At 42.6% G+C, this 22,369-nt stretch overlaps 1 protein-coding gene across 2 annotated transcripts in view; it reads right to left on the reverse strand.

Moving 5' to 3' along the window:
* SV2B (synaptic vesicle glycoprotein 2B) overlaps positions 1–22,369 on the reverse strand; it is a 73,840-nt gene that overhangs the window by 17,414 nt on the left and 34,057 nt on the right. For both annotated transcript variants that reach the window (XM_026104368.2, XM_064517207.1), the window contains exons 2-5: positions 16,308–17,201; positions 3,593–3,773; positions 2,776–2,927; positions 316–449 (exon numbers count right to left, since the gene is read on the reverse strand). In XM_026104368.2, the coding sequence (XP_025960153.1) occupies positions 316–449; positions 2,776–2,927; positions 3,593–3,773; positions 16,308–16,836 (996 nt within the window). In that variant the 5' untranslated portion in view covers positions 16,837–17,201. The remainder of the gene's footprint in view (positions 1–315; positions 450–2,775; positions 2,928–3,592; positions 3,774–16,307; positions 17,202–22,369) is intronic.

The following is a 22,369-nucleotide window of genomic DNA, read 5'->3' on the forward strand; positions in this document are numbered from 1 at the left end:
TTTTCTTCCAGGATTCACTAGTTACAATCCCAGACTAAGAGAGATGCTTTCAAAATGCTGGACTTAAAAAAATCCCCAGCCCTTGCCACCTTCTTCCTGTGCAGCATTCAGCAGTGAAACACTAACCATTTTTGATCAACCCCAGTCTGTAGTCTTTAGGTTTTAAGTGATCTGTACAGTTAGTGTGTGCAGGTGTGAAGGAGTGCTTTTGCTCTGAACTTGTGTTATGTGTTTTTGATGGGACAAAGACAGACAGATGGGGACATACTACGGACCAGCTATCCTCTGCTATGATGTTCAGATGAATCATCTTACCTCCAGCAAAAACCGTGGGCTTTCAGGCATGAATTTCAGTGCCACCAGAGAAGCGATGCAGGGCAGAGAGCAGACAAGCACAAAGACTCTCCAGCTGTGGAAGTGGTACTTGGTTCCCATACTGAAACCCCAGCCTGGAAACGGCGAGAGCCAAAAAGTAAAAATACTGACCAGGCATCCTGATTTTTCTTTCTAAAGCAGCTCTGAACTGGACTGTACAGCTCTGCACAACATGAGGACAGGCTGAAAGTTTGCTATACTTGGTAATGACCTACTGCAGAGGCTCAATAGTACGTTCAATAGAGAATAGCACACGCGTTCATGTTCATTACAGAAAACGGAATGCATTCTTGCTCAGGATCTGTCTTTTAAAATACTTCTTTTATCTTTAGATTTAGAAATCACCTAGAAATAAGAATAGCTCCTTGCAGCTGCAGGCAGGTAAGGCTGGGAACAGGGATAGGATCCAGGGCCATAATTTGTTGCTTTCCGCTGATGTTACAAAGAGTTTACAATGGTTAAATCTTCTCTGATCTGAAAGGCATGTTAAAAACAGCTCCTTCAAGTCTCATAACACGCACATGTATTTCCTTTTCTGTAGAAGTGAGCTAGGGAAGTAAGATTATATTTTCCAGACCTACAAAATCTGGGATTCAAAATCAGATGAATCAAGATCCTGCTCTTGCATTTGGGCTCCCCTGTCTCCTGCTTGCTCCCTGCCATCCCACAAGGTCAGGTAGCCCCTGCCATGGAGCAGCAAGTACAGCATCGTTCCTGTGCTGCTCCTTTAGGGACCTGTGCCAATGCAGATAGTTCCTTAAAACACACTGAAAGGCAATTGCAATCAAATACCACATGCAAACTTGAATAAAAGTTTTCTCAGTTTACTTTTTCTAGACTCAAATCTCAGAAAAAATGTTTTATCTCATTTTTTTATAGACATTTTCATTTGCATAACAACAAAATTAAAAGAAATGGCCTTTGCAGAAGTCTTATTTCCCCCAATCATGGTGCTGCATGCCTTTCACCAAGTTCCAAAATAATAGGGAATCATGGGAAATCAGAAAGAAAAGTTACAGCACAAAATGTAAAACACAAGTTACACAATATCAAAAGCCATCTAGAAAATAAATGTAATGTAAATACATAAAGGTAAAGTAAATATTATATTTTAAGGGCTTTTTAATGCAAATGCATTTGCAGATAATGAAAGATTATTTCAACCTGACATCACTAGGCTGTAAGTTTATATATTTGTTCCAGCAGTCTGTCTTATTGATCAAAACCATGAACATTTCTTTATACTGAATATATTTTAAGCATATGAAAACAGAGATCATAGATAGATAGATGGATGGATATCCGTGCTTTTCTTCAGGGTCTTTGTGGTCTGCCCTACTTTCCTCAAACAGGATTCTGCAGACAGCTGGTGTCAGTGGATACTGAGGGAATTAATCTTTCCCAGTAGATATTTGCTGTCTGCTGTTTTGCTAGGAATATGCACATGAGTTACCAGGAAGACCATGTGTCATGCAGATTTTTGTTCCTCAGGGCACTCACATATTTCGGAGTCCTCATGTCTACTGTTTCCCTACCACTTCCAGCGCTGCACAGGGAACCCATTCCATTTCTGAACCAGATTAGGTGAAATCAGATGTGGCCCCCTGCACATTGCATACCCAAGAGACATGTCTCCAAAAACACAACCTCGAGAATATTGGCATCTGGTTAAGGAAAAGAATATGTTTTGTCCTTGCTACTAATATTCTTCACACCCAGTAATTCCCTCATTAAAGTTATTTATTTTTCATAACTGGCCCAACTTTACAATCAACATCAACATGAGCTTTGCAATCAACATCAAAATAATCTCAGTTCAGTTTCCCCTGAATTCACTGGCATTTAGACTAAGGGGTCAGGCTCTGACAGTATAACTCCAAATGAGGTACTTGAACCTTTTGATACAAAGCAGCCCTCATGCCACAGAGTCAGTCCTACTTACAGCCTTAGTATCAGTCAATACATCAATCAGTCAACCAGTTTATCAGACCTTCTATTTTCCATTGATTTAGCTTTTACAACCTTGCCAATTGTCCCAGGTGAGTCTCAAAGGTGTTACAAATTCTGCTGTATAACAGTTCTGGTAAAAAAGACAGTCCTCCACCTTAAGACAGGTAGGATTTTTAAAACTCTGCAATTGTAGGGAAAACTTTGGTGTTGATATAAGTAAGACTAGCTGTGGTTTTAATTCTTGAAGAAGTTAAAGTGCTGAATTACAACATTATTGTGTCAGGAACAAATGTCTAACCAGCTCTCAAGCCCTATGCATTTAAGATATCTATTATTTTAGTGTTGTTTATGCTTGGATGTGTAAGGGCTAATGTTACGTGCGTGGGCTTGAGGTAGTGTAGTGACGCATGAATGTACTGCTGCCAAAAGTTGAAAGCACAAAGCAATTACCGTAATGTGGAATGATGCTCCAAGCCATCGCTGAAGCAAAAATGCCACCGATCATCCAGAACATGCACAGCCAGCTCAGGTGTTCCCCCCTCTTCTCCCGAGACAGGAATTCAGAGAAATAGGCAAACACAATGGGGAGGGACCCCCCAATACTGAGGAGAAAAAATAACACATGAGAAGAATAAAAGTCTTTTTTCATGTCTTTGTATGAATGTCTTATGATTGCTCTTTTTAAAAGGGAAGGTCACACTCAGATTCACTGCACACATGGAGAAAAAGTCCAAATCTCTCTTTGGTTGGATTGATCTTAGATATCAGAGATAAGCAATATCCTTGCTATGCTCTGAAAGCTGATTTTACTGCACAGTTTATACAAAGGTAGTGTAATGCCCTGCTCTTCACATAGACATCTCCTCTGTTGTTCTTTGGCAAGTTCTCATTTTAGGCAGGCCAAAACCAGCTAGGCGATGGGAACAGCAAGGGTCCATTGGAGGCCCTGGCAGTCAGGCGAAAGACTGAGGTAGACATTTATCAGTCTCCCTGGCCTTCATCCACAATTTGGACAGTACAAGGAAAGCATCAATGACCCAGCTTACTGATAATGCTTCCACTGACATGACCAAGGTACCTTGGCCACATTAGGCAAACAGCCAGGCTGTCCCGGCTCAGTTGCTAAGACACGTCTCCAGAGCACTCCAGCCGGTCCTTCCTTTTCACACCCCACAAACCCAACCATTGCATAGTTCCAGCTGAGCAGTGATGGGACTTTCATGGGAAAGGGGAGTCCCTGGCTGATAGACTAGCCAGAGTTACCCACCCGAGGCCAGAGATAAGGCGGCAGAAGAGAAAGAATCCGTATCCCTGGACGAAGGAGGAAAGGAACGCGAAGGCAGCATTGATTGCAAGTGATATGATGAGGCATTTCTTCCTTCCCAGTTTGTCAGCTAGGCCACCCAACACGACAGCCCCCACCATCATTCCTAGGTAGACTATCAGGCCTAGAAGAGAGAAAGAGACAGTAAGTTCAGTAGCAACCACTCTCTCATTTGCCTAGTGGAAATAGTTTGCTGTCCCATACACAGTCAACATCAGCCACTGTTCCCCCAAATTATAGACAACTGCTGCCCAGGACTTTTCTAACAGAGGAAAACGGAGATAGAGATACCACTGAGGGCCTGTCTGTGCCTTACACTTATCCTAGCCATTTCAGTGAAAAGCCCATTTGTTATGAACCAGCATGCAGAATGTAGCAACAGATATGACTTGTCTGGGCTCAGCACGCTTCTTACAACTTCTCGTTTTTCCAAAAGCTGTGGAGTCAAAGCATTTCAAAAGCCATGCATGAATTTAGAGAGAGCTGCTTTCAGGCATATCTAAAAAGCTCTTTGGATTTTGCAAGTGCCCTCAGGAGACACTGTTACTGTCCAAATAATAATCATTAATATTCCTTAATAAACAAAATAGGAGCTGTTCTAAAATCTAAAACTCTCTAGTAACTGGTTGTTCATTCCTTCTAGGTTTTGTACACTGCGAATCAGCATAGCCTGTTCTGAACACAAGGCAGATGCCTTTAAAAGCCTTAAAAAGTTGCCTCTACACTGCACATTACAAATGGAAGTAGAAATACCTCTGTTTACCCATAATGAACCATCTCAGGTGCCAGAAACTCTCTGTTCACTGATAGAACTTAATTTTCCCATCTGCCCATTAACTTGGATCACTACCTACTGCATTGCACTGTGCACTATAGATGCATCTTCATTCAGCCGGACCCACATCTTTCTTTCCCCAGCTTCACTGCTCACATATCCCCTGCACGCAAGCAATGGCCAGGAATAAGCAGCTTAGCATGCACGTGTCCCAGCTATGTGCCATCAACTACAGAAGTCTGATGTCTTAACTCCACTCACCCCACTGAGCACAATGGGACTGAGGATGTTTAGGGAGGAGGCTCTCTTTGGTTTCTGTTTACATGTGGAAAATGATGAGAGGTGAAAAACTGCATGGATAAATCTCTTTGCAGGTTACCTATTCTACTCATGTTTCCTTTGGAGCATATCATCTCTTTCACTTTCCACTTTTCATAGCATTACCTGAAAGGATCAGGCTATACACTCACTTTGACCTGTGTGGCACAGATACTGGCTCTGTCAGTGAGCCAAGATCTTACGTTTAACTAAAAGACAACTTATAGAAAATAGTGACATCTTCATCTGAAAATTTCAGAAGGGAAATACCACTGCTTGTCTTGACAGTTTGCACTATAGATTAATCACCTTGACATTGTTAAAAAAAAAAAAGTTCTTATTTATAACTTGACTTCATTAGATCTTTCACCATGGGGTCTTCAAAAGACAGTTTCAGTGAATACGCTTAGTGTCAGGCTGAGTAGGAGAGACTGGTTCTCTTCTCTAAGTACGCTCTCTGCATCCAGCTCACTATGTGCTCTCAACCCTGGCCACCAAAGCATGGCCATTGTCCTTGGCTGTTCTACCAAGACTGCCACCAGGAGGGCCACCTATTATATTGCCTTTTCTCTGGTGGGGGCAGCAGTGTGAATAGAACTAATTAATAAACTTCCCAACTCCTGGGATTTTGTTTTTCATTTGTTCTATTAACTTTCAAAATTTAAAGACTTCAGTGAGCAAGAAGAATATTCTCAGGAAGATCCACAGCTTTGGTCCTTTTGCTGGCAAAATTCCTGTTGAAGCCTGCAGGAGTTATGATATGAAAAGACAGCAGAAGCAGATATTAAACATTTAAAACATGATAGCATACAGTGCAAATCAGTACTTGAGGGGGTGGAAATGATGGGCTAGAGTGAAATGATTTGCACTGCTGTTAAGGGAAAACATCTGGGAATCGATTAGTCCAGCAGCTGGCAACAAAGGGAACAGGTCTTAGAACAACAAACAATAAGGTTGCATTTGGCCTCTGGGTTTCATTTTTTTTGCTTTAGGCTTGTCAATAAACACATCTCTGTTCATTCCTTCCAGCCAGGAAAGATGTAAGGATGGAAGGGATCAGGCAGGCGCATATGCCTCCAAAACTCCTTTCAATGAGTCCAGATGAAGCAAGACTGCAAGGAGATGTACTATCAGCATGTCTATTCTATCAAAGTTGTACTGAGTTTCACTATGTGAAGGACAAAGCCCTTCACGTTTTGTCCATGTGCAGTGTGCGGCTGGTACTGCCCCTACCCTCGCACTGCAGGGTCAAAATGCTTGACGACCAGGTGACCTCCTTGCACATTCTGCTGGCCTGCTCACACCAAGGACTTTGGGTAGCACATCCAAGCACATTATTGGCAACTCCTTGATTAATGAGTTGGATAGGTCTCAGCGCTTTCCACTTCAAACTAGGGGCTCAGAGAGTGGGAGCAATATCACTGTCACCACATTTCAGAAGAAACTGGTGGCAAGCACCATGTTTTCTGGGGAGCAAAGAGGTGCAAAAGGCTGTTCCCAGAACACTTACTGTATCACATTAGACAGCATGGGCTGGGGAAATCCTACTGTGGGGATCCTGATTTTTTCACCTATTTTTGTAATGTATGAATGTATAAACACACTGATCAGTCTGATGGTTGAAGGCCTGTTCTCTGCCATCCAGCAAAGCTGGCTAAGGACTAATGCACAGAGTTATCCGGCAGCCAATTCTGCCTTTCTTTTGGATTGCAAATGTCTGCACTTGATTTGAAATGCATTACTAAATTAAAAGCTATGCAGCACAAAGCCACTGCAGCACTTCACAGGATGTTGGTCTCCTGTTGACTAGAAGTGGAAAAGTTCAGACTTCCAAAATTTCTCCTGTTCCATAAGCAGAGCTGTGGGATTACCTCTGTGAATTGTTCTGCTTTTTTTTCTGTCCACACAATGTCTATTAGATAATCAGAATTTTGCGTATTAAAGGTAAAAGACCTGCTCAGATCTATTCTTGCCTCTTAACTGCCTTTGTACCAGAAAAATGGCACAGGATTTTTGCCAGCACCCTGCATGATCCTACCGCCACAGTAAGCACTCAGCTGTGTGCAGGCAATGCCAACACTCATTCCCCTACATTCTCACCGAAGTTGTTCTGGTGATGTGATCTAAAGGTCCATAAAGGTTTCAGATACTGATTGGCAGCAATCAGAGAAGACACATACATAGCTGGGAATCTGGGGTCTCTTTTTCTATTAACTTTGGCATCCTACTCCTTCACTGAAGTGTGAATTGCAAAGGAGAACTTAGAAAAAAGCATACTAAACCAAAATCTTAACGAAAGAGGAATCTTAATGCAGTGCTGTGTGACTTAATGCCTTTACCTTGGCTCTTGAAACACATCCAATGGAGCAGCTCTGATCGCAGCCAGCAGACAGAAGCGATGATGCAGCCTGTATCTATCACTGGTATTTCACAGGCGTCTATTCTAAGGGTGAGCCCTGCCAGCACAGATGAATGGTTCACAGCACAGCTCAGCCTGCACTGCCAAACCCAGATGAAAAATGAATCATCAGGGAGAAGTGGGGTTTTTTTGGTTTGTTTGTTTTTTTGTTTGTTTTTTGTTTTCCTCTCTCCAGAGAAAATCCCTGGATGGCAGATGTTGATCCAAAGCCTCTTAATACCAGAAAATGTCCTAGGTTAGGAGGAGGAGGTAGAGAAGGTTACTACTGTGTCCTAGCCCATGATTTATAACTGAGTACCTTTGCTGGCAGCAGAAAGCCTGTTGTCTGGCCAGGGACGACCCTAGCAGCTTCCCACTGCAGAGGGAAGAGTGGGTGCTCCATATAGGCGAATATGTTATGGATAACCCCTTTTGATCGTGGTATGCCTATCTTGGTCATTTCAGCTGCAGCAAGTGTTACAGTCCCTTCTATCCTCAAAGGCTTTCAGTCTTTATACTCAGGAATACCCACAATGCCGGGAACTCATTTCTTGCACTGACATGCTGGTTTCCTTATTTAAGCTGAGAGCTGAGTTTGACTTGGCCTGCACTGTATTGTATCAGTAGTGACCAAAGGGACACAAGAGTACAAACTTCCCAGTATAGCTGCACCTTGCAGTAACTTCTGCACTGGATCTACCCATCGGATCGATAGCCTATGCTTTCCAGAGCTTAACACTTGCAAAGTCCAGGCAGAGAACCATGCCTAAAAGCTATAAAAATCACTGGCTGGACAACGAGTTTGAAGTCAAACTTCTTGGTGCCTGATTCTGATTCCCTGTGGCCAGAACAGAGAAGACAAAGCAAAAACAGTTACACCTCTGGAGCACAAAGAGAGAGACTGATTACTTAAAGACTGCACTAATGCATGAATCAGGAAGGAGAGGGCAGTAAGGCTAACAGACCCATCAAGAATCTTGGGCTGAAACACAGTGATCTAGAGAACTCCAGTCATTCTTAGAAAGGGTTTAACAGCCTGAGAAACACTCAGATCTCTCTCACTCTCAATTTTTTCCAGTTGTATCCGTTACCCTACTAAAGAGTCATACACCCTAAGCACTAACTCAGGGTTCCCCTCAGTCTGCATGGGAGTACACTATCCTGCAGGATAAAGAGGGTTCAGCAAGGGAAGTCATGGCAGCCTGGCACTGTGTTTTAAACCAGCCATTGAGAAGTGGAGTGAAACTGCTTTTGTGGGCAAAGACCTGCAGTTTTGAGCTAAGGATCCCAAACACGTGGTATGAGTGAAGATTATATCTCCACCAACATTCATTATTCACCAGACAGCAACATTCCTCAAAAAGTGAGCTACATAAAAAAAACAGCTCTATTAATCAGTGCCACTAACTGACACTTAGAGAATGTGGCTTTAATTGGTTATTGTGTGTGATAAACCAATGGATGCATTATCCCTTAGAATTTGAAACAATGAAGATGTGTAGCAAAGGGACTCAGGGACCAACCAGCACTTTGGACTACCAGAGACTAACCGCGTGGCCAGTTTCTGAGCTGAAGGATCTTCATTATAGAAATGTTTACTCCAGGGATGAAATAAAAATCAGCAGGATGCTTTATTATGATGGAGAGGTCTCTTCTGGGAAGGCTACATGTTCCAGCCAACATCATAAAACCTTCTTTCGGGGCAGCTGCAATGAAACACTCCCTCAGATAACTGACCTTGGGACCCAGGATATGGAACAACTTCAGGGTTTACAGATTACTGTGTCCTGGATTAACACCCTTCCTTGGCATTCATTCATCAATAGCTAATCACTTCTAGAAAGAGTCCCATGCATCACTTTCTATGAGTGTTTCCAGGAGACTGCCTCATTCTTCTAGCAAACTTCTCCCAGTGCTTCCCTTCCTGTTGGCTCACCAATGCCTTTATCGTGCACTTCTCAGCTGTATCAAGAGATTGGAACTTGGCTACAACTACAGACCTGCTGGGTTAGAAAGTCTGGCCACCGCAGTACTGCGGCATGCAGGATGTCACTTCATTAGTTTATGGAGAAGAAACAAGGTGATAGAACAATTGCTTAGTCAGATCCCCTCTGAGTGCTGCCCACATTTACAGAATCACTACATCACTGATTCACACACAGCACTGTAGCCACTAAAATGCTAAGCTGTAATAACATAGCTGGGACCTAGGGGGAAGGGGTGTAGTTACTCAGGTAGCCTCCATGCAGGAGGGATAGTCTGCTGGAATATTGTGAGGAGAACCATAGCAGTGACTGTTACCTCTGAAAGAGATCTGGCTCATATCAAGTCTTGGAAACTCAAATTTTAAAGAGAATTGGACAAAAAAAGGTGATTCTTTTGAAAAACTAAAAGAAATTATTTTTATTCTGCTGTTTTACTTCTGTTCACAGGATATTCTAAGGAAAAACATTACAAGGATTCAAACCAGAAACTTGGCTTCACACCTTGCAGTTACGCAGGCAGACTTAGACTGTGCTAGGAGAGTTCAACTTACAAATCAACATGTGCAGCAGATATAGGTGAAATATTAAGGGCAACTTCACATACACCATTATTTACAGACTATTTCACTGTAATGTAGTACAACGAATGCCTGTGGGAAAGTCTGCAACAGCCTTGCATAAAATCTGTGGAAAACCAAAGAGCTGAAATTCTAATAAATTTCCGGTTATGACTCATCCAATGCTGAAGTTATAAGGAAAATATGTGGCCACTGGGCTTATTCCCACCAGAAAAGAGGTTAACATATAAAATATTTTCATATTAGGAAATTCGTTAGCCTTCACTGAAACTGTGCACCCTGTGCTAGGCAGGAATTGCAAATTTAAAACCTGAAGTTCTAGAAATAGAGACAGTTACAGTAGATGGCTATGTACGTGCTAAACCATCTTGTTACTGTTTCAGCCTGATTAGAAGTGTGCTCATAAGGGCTTCAAACATGAGAAGGAAAAATGCAAGACTGATCCAAGTCTCCATCACAAGTGTAAATTACTTTTGTTGACAGTCAACAGGATTAAAGTTCTTAGAATTTAGGCACGTCTGAAAACAGTCCCTTTCAAGTCATGACAAGGAATCTGGGAATAAAGGGAAAAGTCAAGCAGAAAAAATAGCCCGATGGGAAGAATCAGTCCCAGAGTGCTTTGCGCTGTCAGCAAGGTGAGGAAGCTGCCTGGGGTGTGCATTTATCAGGTACAGGAGCATCTCACCTCTTAACAAGTTTACACAGAGCCAGTAACAACAGAAACGTGGATGCTCTTACCTGCTCTCAAAGCACAGGACACTAACGGGACATAAAAAGAAAGCTAGTGATGGAGGAGGAAGCATCTTGACAGCCCAAAAGCATTATGACCTTACATATCCTGCAGGTCCTGTTGTAATACAAGCCAAATCCAAACAACCGTACTCAAGCAGCATCTGTCATACAAGGATGCACTTCATAGACACAAACAAAATTTTGTGAGTTAGGTCTGGACTGTTTGCGAGATGGATGAGGCAAGGCACAGGATCAGATTACATGTGAGTGATTTGAAGAGAGAGCAATAAAACCCAGTAGCCCTGACTGATTTGTTCTCTAATAACAGCCAGCATTTCCCAGAGCAGGGAACAGCCCCAGCAGAGGATTAGCTGAGGGATGAGTGGCCTTTTTCCCCCTCTTCTTGAAGTTTCTTACCTTTTTTGCTCGTAGGCTTATTACTGCGTAACCCATGAACCTCACTAACTTTGTAAATGGAAATCAAATGAAAGGGTTTGCACTTGCCATGTTGATTAAATGCAAGCAGAGATATTTCACCTACCGCTAATGGCCCTACCACTGAGAAGCAGGTCATGCATCTGAAACCAAACCTTCCATTTCCAGAAGTCTGGGGGTGGATACCAGACAAATTACAGCTACCGAGTTCAAGGGAATTCTGCACATTCAAGCAAAAGGTGAATGCATGAATCTGCAGACACTTTGATGTCTCACTGGAAACGCACACCAAGGGTTTCAGCCAGCGCTGCCAGCATAGCATAGGTGGGTGTTTACACTTAGCCAGTTTCACTCTCAGTCCCTCCACAGGACTTGTCCATCAGTACAATATTCACAGGACCATTTGGTTCCTACACCAAGGCCCTGTGCTAAATCAAAGTTTTCAACAGAGGAACCCTTTGCTGTTGAACAAAAACCTGTCCCTGCTGGCTCTCATCAGATTAAATTCCCGTTGTGCCGACACAGGGGGACTCAGCCATCTCCATATGGGACCTGCACAGCGCTCTACTTCCATCACAAGGTGTCCCCATGTCACAAAAGCACCTCTTTCCCTCCATAACATGCACCGCGCACCCAAATCACCTTTTCTCTCCCTAACATGCACCCCACGCCACTGGCACCCCACCGCTGCTTGGGGTGCTGCCTGGCCTCGCGGCAGCCTTTCCGCCAAGGGCAGTCAGCTACGGCAGAGCGAGGGAGCCGCTTCCAGGCTCCCGAGCATTTATCCGGAAAAAAAGAAAAGCTACTGAGCTCTGCTGAGGGGATTAGGATTTACTGTCATATCAGGTAAATTTGGGTCAATGAAAAGCTGAGGCTAAATTTTATCTCAGCTGATAACAAAACAGCCTCTTCACACAAGTTAGAGCAGGGATGTTGTCGCACATCCTATTTAACCTGACTCACAGTCGAGCTTGAATTTCTCCATAGCTGCGTAATTACAAATAGGATTTCTTTTTTTTTTTTGATCCAACATTCCTAAGCCAAGAGTCTATAAGATGATAGTCTCCTTAAAAATCTTATTACTAAATCATACAGAGAAAGGGAGCCACGTGCCTGAAAGACAGATTTTATTCTCAGCATTCATGTGCTTGTTTTGCAGTTGTGCACAAAGTGCTCAAATTTTCCTTGTCTCAGTTTACTGGGCTGTGAAATGGTAGTAAGATACCTGCATCTTTGGGGATCTGGGAAGTCTGATGTTTTAACTGTGCTTTGAGGTTTTATATGCAGGGTATAAAAAGTTTAAGACATGATTATGACACCATCTTTCATACGAGCTGTATACTTACTGCTCTGTGCTTGTAAAAATAATATTTAGTCTCCTGAGAGACAATTAATAGCATTTAAAGATGCACATATATATGATATTTCCCCAAGTAACAATATTGTATGTCTCTCAGTACATAAGTGAATATAACATCTATGACTCTTCATTTGATTGTCTTTAATCAAAAACAGGAATATTCTGTTTCAGTAAATTTAATAGATACTTTATTATTGTTGTTGCTGGACAAAGCTCAGCAAAAGCTGAGGTCTATCAAACGACTACATGAAAATAAACTTGTTACCAGTTAACAAGCTTATTCTCAACAACTAGTGAGAAGTCAATAAAATCAAAGTACTAAAATATATACAGTTGGTTTCTTTTTTTTGTTATACCTCTGCACTTGTCTTCAAAATAGCATTTCACATCATAGAAAAACTCAAAATGTGTTTTGTCCCACTAGGGATAGTTAGGGCTAAAATAGCTGTTAATTTGCATCTGATGTAGAGATGTTTATTTTCAGAACAAAAATGTAAACGTTTTCTAAGATGTGTCATATTCATTTCACACATTTCATGAAACACTGTGGGCATCTGTTTATTTGTAATTTTTGCATAATTTGGCCATAATTTGCTTGATATTTTTGTATTCTTGCTTTCCGAGGGAGGAAAAGTATGCAATACACAGAGTACTTAAGGCAAAATGCCCTTTTAGCAAAAGCCAAACTTCTCTAAATTGGTCTTTAGGGGGCATCTATTTTAGCTCTCTTATTTGTCTGTTCCTATTTCTGAGAGAGTTTGACTACTTACCTGATTTATCTCCCATTTGTTCTCCCTAGCCTCATTTGTTATGGCTGAGACATTCTCATGTGTTTAAACGTTAGCAGCTGCCCAGAGGCAACCCTAACTCCATCTGGGATAACCTCATCATGTTCCCTTAGCAAAAAGGCAATGAGATGAACAGTCATCTGAGACTAAATATGAGCTCCTGTGCTGAAATCTGTTGGTACATAGCGATAAGGTAAGGGACAGTAACTCACATACGGATAATGACCCCACGTCCCCAGAACCGCATGATAATTTGAAGAAGAGCCCTGCCCTCTCTAATCAACCCACCATTCATTTCATCCAGACACACTCTTGCAAGATCATCACTGCACATTAGGCATAAATTGAGGCGAAGAGCCCTGATTGCTACCCATTATCGTGACAAATCAGCCTATAAGTATCATTGAACCCTGCGTATTAACAAGATTAATTTGCAATAGCACAGCTCATAGAATGTCAAGGAAATGGCAGCCCCAAGGGGGATGAGCATATGGCAGAGGCTCTGCAGTATGCTGCGAGATATTTTTCTAGTCAGTGGCGGATGGTCACTGAAGCTAATCCAGGAAAGGTTTTGAGGAAGATTATGTTCTTGTTTCCATCAATAGCACTTTCCCAGCCTCCCTCTCCAGTAGCTGATACACGACTGTCCTTATCACGCAGATCACCCAAAGCTGCTCAGATGAGGAAAGAAACCCACTTTCGGAGCACAGTACATGGGACACCAGGTTGTGCTGGAGGCAGGTCTGCCAACAAACCTCCTCTCTGCTGTGACCCACTGCCTGCCAAACCACCCACACTCTGCTCCCTGCTGCTGCCCTCTCACCACAGCGAAGCAGCAAACTGCCCTCCTCCTCTCCAGTTCAGACCCAGAAATCTGCACTTTCCCCCTCATATGCCCTCCAGCAGTCCCATGCCCACATCAGCCTCCTTGCAGCCTCGCTGGCCGGCACACTTCTTGGTGCCCTTGAGTATTCATTATTCATATCAATGCGCTGCTCTGCAATCTAATGCTTTCTAAGCTGCTCTTAATCCCTTTTCAAAGGATCATCTCACAGACCTCAGATCCAAAAGGAAACCTCCCACATGCATTTAACCTGCTGCAGCAGAGAAATGTCCAGCAGCTGAAAAAGTATCTTCAACAAAAAAGGCATACTAAGGCATATGGAGCCCTACCTCTGGTACAGTACCAACAGAGTATTGCCATAAATACCCACTTTCCTTTCTGCCTTTCTAGTCTCTTTCAGTCTGACATGAATCAACTTTTCTTCTTAGGAAAACACATTCTTATTTAAGCCACAAGATAGTATGAATGCAAGCTCTGAGAGCAGGCCCCCAAAACCAAACAGGCTAAGGAGAGAGGAAACTTGCAAACCCAGTTCACAAAAGGGCGCTTTAAAAGCAGACAAAAAAGGGCAGCAAGAAGAATGCTGTTCCCTAAATTAGGAATTCAAGATGAGATCCGTTAGTGTGCAGTGGGCTGGAGCTGTGGTTGGATATGGACCCAGACATCTCCTTGCTTATCCAGAGCTTATCAGAACACTCTGAACTTTCAGCCTTGCAAATACTGAGCTGGAAGCAGCAGGAGAATGAGCTCTCATGAGATTTCTTGTTCTTTTTTTTAACCTGTGGTTGGGCCAGAAATACCTCAAAGATAGATCTTGCGACATCTGAAGTTCTCCGATTCTGGTGCATACCAGAAGTGGAGCTCTGCAGAGATAGAAGTTCATGGGGTCAGAGTTTCGAAAGATCTCTGCTTTCATTTAATCACCAAAATAAATGACCCAATTTTCAAAAAAGGCCTCGTCACTAAAAAGGCACCCAACCAGGTGCCCCACAGGGAGCTGGTGAATTCCCAAGTCCCTTTGAAACCAGGATCCAATTGTGAGCAATTTACTTTTAAAAATCAAACCTGAGCTCTATCAAGTTGGGAATTGTAAGCGTTTTCTAAAGCAAATGTTACCAAATTCTTTATGCCACAAAACTTGATAGAAAATGAGCTAAACTGTGGAAGTAAATATCCTGATCCCCAAGTCCAGAGAAGAAAAAAGAAACAGAAGGAAAAAAGGAAAAGTGTTTGAGACCTGAGGTACACCAAGATGAGAGCTCTATATAAGGATAATGATCATCTGTGCCACAAGAAAGTAATACAAATAGAATGGAGTCGAGGCTCAGGGTCTAATTCAAAATCTGCATTTACTTTGAGTCAGGCAGGGCTTCTAGGCCAGAATGCATGAACTACTGATGATTTCCCTATGACCCTTGTACACATCCATCCAGACACACTATTTCCCTTCCTAAAATGTTCTTCCAAGAGCTACTTTGTCTGTCTTCCAGATGGGCTGTACAACTGCATGGCTTATTCTCACTATGAGGCATGCTGGATGCTTTCCCAATTCTTAGATATCTGGGAGACTTCATACCATATTTTTTATAATGTGCAGAGGGAAAAAATTGTTCCTCCAAACTGTTCCGCCCAGTCTCAGTCACAATAACTAAGCCTTCGTATTTTGACCACAGGGAGGTGTCAATGGTGATGCAAACTGGATGTTGGGAGTAGCCTGATCCTTTAATCCCCAAGCAAAACATTAATTTTATTCCACAGACCTAAGAAGAAATCTCCATAGGCAACTTCTGGCCCAGTACACATTAGCAAATAGCTCTGGCTGAGAATTTAACATGCAAAAGAAACTGGCAGCACAACTGATCTGCTCATTGGGACTTTGGACTAAAGAAAAGGGGAGGCTAGACAAAGTGAAGAACTTTGGAGAACAGGGAAGCACTGGGAGCCACAATGTGACAGCCTGCCAAGTGATCCAGAGCAAACAGACATTTAGCTGTTATATCCGTCATACTTGGATAGTACTGTTTGTGGATGTCTCATTACACTTTAGTTTCTAAAAGCATTGAAAGTCACTAGATGCCCAGGTAGGAAATGCCACCTTTAACCTCCCACGTTTGTTTCTGATCACCCCTAAGAGTTTTGCCTTGTGGACCTGCTGACTGCAGGCTGCCCAGTTCATTCAGACTCTGCCTGCAGCTGCCAGTGCTGGGGCCATAACATGTTCAGGAGGTGGGCTGAGATGTGGTGCAAGTCTCTTGCTTTTGAGTAGCTGCCTTCTCAACAGCATGCAAAACCCCTCTTAAATCAGATCCATCCAACTGTGCCTGCTCATGACACACAAAACAAGAAAGGGGTCACCAGAAGATCCTGAAATCAGCCAGTCACTAGAATAAGATGTTTTAGGTACTGCCTACTGTGTAACAAGAGCTGTTTGCAAGTGGCACTTACCGAGCATCCCTTTGTTCGAACTGGATAAGCACATATCCTTCTCAGCACTGGGCAGAACAAATCCAACCACAAACACCTCCACTCCATCTGCCATCAGTGCCAATCCTAAAACAAAGAAAAGTGTCCACTGGAAGCGTCCATGGCCACATTCCTCAATGATGTTCTCATACTGGTGGGCAAGCTGCTCCTCGTCCTCCATCCTCTCTGCCATAAGATCAGCATGGTCTCTGTACTCATCAGCCGCTTCAGGGGCTCTCTTCTTCTGCTTGGCTTTAATATCATCTGGGTGTGGAATTCCCTGGTACTCCCCCTCATAGACCTCATCATCTTCATCATGGCCTTCTGTAACATCACTCTGGGCATCTTCTTCATGAGCAGATTCATCCCCACCGCGGTAGTAGCCATCATTGGGTGCATAGCCTTCATAGGTACCATCCTGGTACCTATAGTCATCTGAGACTTGGTTTGTCTCCCTTCCTATGTCCCTGCTGCCTTGATAGAGGTTTGTATTTCTGTATCCATCATCCATTCTGAATGTAGATTTCTAAATGCTCTAGACCGTGTGTAGATACTCTAATATATATGTATGTATTTATTTGTTCAATTTCTGGTATTGGTTACTTGAACATATCTTCTTTGTAATTGATGTCACACAGTTTCCCAGGCTTGGATGGAGAAGTACTGTAGTTTTTTCCTTTAAGAGTGTCTCACACAGCTTTTGATGTTTCACTTTTCAGCTGTCATTTGTGACTTGCTGGTTTCTTCCTTCCTTTGGGTGGGAAGAGATGAGGCTACTGAGTGGTGAACAGTAAGAGAACAGCAAATTGTACAGCTAGGGAGCTAGGAGGATTTGGCAGGTTTTTCCTGATTCATCCTGGTGGTGAAGGTCATGTCCTGAGAAAGAGGAAACAATAGCAGTGAGAAAGCGGTAAGCTTGAGTTTATGCCCAGCATTTTGAAAACACACTTTTCCATCTCAAAAAAATGGCAACACAGTATTTGGGGAACATTATTGCCTCTTCAGAACAGGGAGAACCCAAAGCCTTAGTACATAAAAGGGCACTAAAGATTACTATGTAATCTAAGTGGAAACCTAAAGTAGGGCCTAAAACAACGTCTGGTCCCAGACTCCGGCATTCCTAGAAATCCTGTCTCCCAGATGCAATGCTGATTTCTACAGAGAGCAGAACAATACAGAGTGGGGTTGCTTGAACAGAGCTTTCAGGTTACTACAGATATTTCTGTCTATCTACCCCAAGCACACCCATCCTCAGTACCGATGACTGGCTAACATCACAATGACACAAAATATGAGCTTGGATTTCTTTTTCATCCAGATCCCAAATTTAGTTTTATTTAATGGAGTTTTTCCCCCCACCCCCACCAGTGTCTCCCTGCCTGTGCAACAGATGTGGAAGTGACAAGCTATGTCTGCCAAAATAAAGTCACACCAAGCATCGTTCTTCCATCAGTGCAGGATGATTTTCACAGAGTAAAAAATTAAGTTAATATGGAATCACTGCTCTGCAGGGAAAACCAAGGGAAGCCAAGTCACATCTAAACACTCATCTTGGACACCTGACTTCCATTATCTTTCATTTTCAGCCAGCTGCCGCCCCAGTGCTCCACTGCATTTGTTGCTGCACACAGCTGTTGACAAGGATTTTGAGAGGAGACTTGTGTGGAAAACTGAGTCATACCAGCAGAGTCAATATAGAGCAGGCATGCACAAAATGTAGACTTCACTTTATTTAGGCAACTAGCTCAAAATTTAAAGTGTAAATGAGCTGCGAAACAACTTGGGTAGGCAGACGTACGCAGATGTGTACACATGCATGTTTGGCATTGAAATTGGTACTGTAGATAATATGCTAATAGTGTGCTTCAGGATTTTACACAGTATGGATTAAAAAGTAACATAGCTAAAATGGTTCCAGATGAGAAATTCAGTAGAAGCACTCTCACAAAATGCTCATACAGGTGACTCAAAAGTTCAGGATAAAAGGAAGAGCAGAGGCCTGGTCCCTTTCCCTCTACCTGCTGGAGTCATGGCCATGCCTGGTCTATACTGCTCATGTGAGCTTCTCCAAGAAACTTCATAAAATCTGCCCTCTGCATTTCTGTTTGGCTACATATAAATTTACAGCACATAATTATGACATTGCCTCTGCAGGTCCTGACAGAGCATCTTCCTTTGCTCTGACCGCTCTGACCCTTCTGCCATTTGTCACTGCATTCAATGTGTTCCCTGTTCCCTTTCCTTTTGCTGAATCACAGGATACATTTTGCATCAAGTTAAAAAAGGCAACAAGGCATTTTTCCAGGACTGAAGAGAGGAATCAATGAATTAAAAAAAGTATTCTGATTAAGTTAGAAAGATCAAGAGACTATAGCGCATGTAACAATAAAAAGAAACATTTGCATCCAGGGCAAAGTATTAATATACAAGGGAGTTAATACATTTGTCAGCCATTGGAAGACTTTAAATGGTTTTTTACAGATATTGTTTCAATGCTGGAGCATCACCATTAATAGTTAAAAACTCCTTAAGGACCTTTGAGTCTCAAAACCTCCCATCTTTGAGGTAACTTTCTTGATTACACAAAGATTTGTGCCATGAGTGAACACTGTGTTCTCCAAGGCAATAGAAATGTAGTTCCACAGAGACATTCTTTTGAAAACTAGGGAAAAAGCTTTTTTAAAAATTATTTTTAAAGAAAGAAAAAAATGTGCTAAGGAGCATTAGACCTTGCTTTGAAAATCTTCAGGTGTCATTTATTGGCAGGTTATGTTTCAAAGGTACCTCAAATGACAGAGCAGAAAAATGCAGTGATCTCACTGTTCTTGTCCTGTTCTGGCTGCTGCAAAAGTAGATTGAAAATCAGTCTTAGGAAATGAAATTAATATTAATGATTAATCAACAGATCTCATAATATCTCAAGTCATCCACAGAACTTAGACTTTTCAAAAGGTAAAAGTATGTTCCAGAAGACCAATCACTAGAAAACTTTTCCTACTCTAAGATGCCAAGGCAGGAAGCTGGGCTTTCTGCTTCCTGCGCTAACAGAAGTGCAGAAGATGACAAACTTGGAGAAGATCTATTTAAGCATAAGTGCTCTTGCACTGATGCAGCAAAATTGTTTCTACTGTAAGGCATCATAGGCAGCAGAGGAAATAAGAGAATTATCTGATGAGTCTTATAGACCTGTGACAGCCATCTGTGTCAGGAAGAACATGCCACACTGAAAACAAGTCTTGGCAAATAATGTCTTTGGTTACTATTCACTTTGTAGGATAGATGTTTGTGGAGTGCCCCTAAGAGAAGGGGCAGTAACCATGCAGAGCAAGGCACCCAGAAGCAGGCTGCAACTTGGAGCTCTTAAATACTTCAGTTACACACTGCATACTACTTGCCTTCTTTTATTGCCACCTATACACAGGCTGATTCACTCTAGACCTGATTCTTTAACACCCTTTCACTCAAGCTGAGCTGCATTTACTCATATTAACAGCCCCATTTAGCATTTAGATGATAAAACATGACATCTTGTAAGGAATCAAGGCCTAGATTTCTGTAATTATACCTTGCAGTGATACACAAGAGTTTTGACAAATATACAAATCACATTGAGCCTATCACAGCCTTGAGCCCTTTAAAACTAACAGTTGCTGCTTCAAGACATGCAAGCAAGGTTTAAACAGAAGACAGATGCAAGGTTCCCCAAGGGAGAAAGCGCAGGGCAGGAGGGAGAGGGAAAGAGAGAAAGCAGCAGAGGCAGGAAAGCCTCATTCTGGTTCTCTCCAAAGTAACACATTCAAGGGGGTGTTAAACTCTATCCTTAATACACCAGGATAGTGACAGAAGTTTTAAGTAACTGGGAACACAGTTCCCTTCCCAGGTTGCAACTCTTCATAATACTTTATTTCTCAATGCATTACCTTGCTTTTTCCTCCTCTATTTCCTGCACTATAGCTTTTCCTCTTAAGTCTGCTTCAATATTTACTTTGATCTTATTTCCCCACCAAACAACCCACCTCAGCAATTATCCTGATACCAGTAAACAAACATCCTTCACTTGGTCCTCTATCTCTCATGCTATAATTTAGCCTGCATCAACTCTTCAGCATACACTATTCACCTTAGAGCTTTCTTGCACCTATTAGCTCTATAGTCAGTTTGGATGTTGCGTACTTACCCAGCAATTAAGTCACTTGAGTCCTGCAACCTAAAACAGCAACCCACAACCCTACAAACACCCACAACAAAAACCTTTTACCCAGGGAAAGAGACCTTTAAAAAGTGCTGCTAAACACCTGCACCTGTGAAAATGCATATAAGGGAGGTGCCTGAAAAGCTCAGGTGATGAACTGTTGGCTAAAGGGTAGTAGGGCTTGGAGGGAATACAGCTGGGGTAGTTTCTTTTAAGAACAGCAGAAAAACAGCCTGACAGCAAATGAAGAAAGTATAAAAGGAGTCTAGGGCTTGCTGGAGAGCTGAGCACTATTAGAGAGCAGTCCTTAGAGCAAATCAGTGAGCAGACTGGTTGCGGAGAGATGATTTCCTAAGACATGCTGAGTCTTGGTGCATGAACGAGTTTCTGGGAAAGAGAGGAGGATTATTTTGTGGGAGCCAGGGTTGAATGGAGCTGTGGGTGCACATTTGTATGTAGTGGGGAGAGAGCCAACAGTAGGAGCTGAAATCCAGATCTTCTTTGTCTTTTCATGCTAAAAAGGAAAAACTTTCAAACTCAAAAGGTGAAGAGGGAGGTTATATGAATGCAAAGGATGCAGTGTTAAGGAGCAGTGCAGGGGCATGACAAAAATGTTTTCAAGAGTCTCTAGCATCCACTAGAATAATCCCCACAAAGCAGATGGCAGAGCAGTTTATTATCCCGCCTGAAGGACAGCTCCTTTGGCAAAACATCCTCACCCCCAGAGCTGCTTTCTGCTAGCAGCAATGGGAAGGTGCCCAGATTCTCCAGTGGCCATAAAGGCACTCTGCAGTCACAAAGCTGGTTGTCAAAAAAAAAAAAAAAAAAAAAAAAAAGCCTGGAAGGAATTTTCCCTTGGTGGTTAGGAGAAAGGAAATGGTGCATACAGGGTTTTGTGATGTTCTAATCTCAGACTATTAATGAGGATGCAATAATGGATCCATTTGTATGTGCGAAGTACCAGATTTTGAGAGATGCTTGAGTACTCACAGCTCCCGAGGGAGCAGTATCCTGGATTTCAGACAACTTAGTTACACAAATACTATTAGACCAAGGACTGTAGCAAGGTCTGAATGCTGTTTTGCTAGGTGGAGGGAAAGTGTTACTGTGTTCAGGGTATAACTCTGTACTACAGACTGTCTGAGCAGTCTTGGGAGAGCTGCTTGGCTTCTTGGTGTTTTTCCAGGCCCTCTTCCCCCCCCCCCCCCCCCGGCCTTTTGCAAATGGGAATGGCACAGATTTTTCTGGTATGAATTGCAGATTGGTTATTTAAATTCCTTGCAACTGCGGCTATATGAGGAGATAGAAACTTGAGCCCCCAAAAGCCTAAATAAACCATCCATGGGAGAAAAGAGGTCCCTATGTTCCCTAGTTCACAGATGAGGCTCAGCAAAATTAAATGATTTCCCCAGAGTCCTCATCAGGTGTTCGCTGACCCCAGACATCTTTCAGCCCAACCTCACTTCTTTTTTAACCACAAAAACTGTTGTTTTCCCCCTGTTTGGAGGGATAATAGCTTGAGTGAAACACTGAAATAGGTTTCTCTGTAATGCAGGATCTGAAATACTTTTTAAGAATGGCCTGGGCAGCACTTGCTCTGTCCCTTTGCAAAAAGGCCACTCCAGCCTCACCTCTCCATTTTCCTCAACCCAGATGTGAGTCTCTCCTTTTTCAGTGACTATCTTCCCACTGCAAAACCCAGGAGTCCCAAGTACCCTTGCAAAGGCATGCAGATCTGCTGTAGTCTCTCTTTTCAGTGCTCCATATGGACGTCTTCTGTTTTATTGACCTGCTCAGGAATATTTCCACCTTAAATAAATTAAGGACCTGCATTGCCTCTGTTTCAGGAAAG

The sequence above is a fragment of the Dromaius novaehollandiae genome, chromosome 10 (genome assembly GCF_036370855.1).
Source record: "Dromaius novaehollandiae isolate bDroNov1 chromosome 10, bDroNov1.hap1, whole genome shotgun sequence".
Classification (NCBI taxonomy): domain Eukaryota; kingdom Metazoa; phylum Chordata; class Aves; order Casuariiformes; family Dromaiidae; genus Dromaius; species Dromaius novaehollandiae.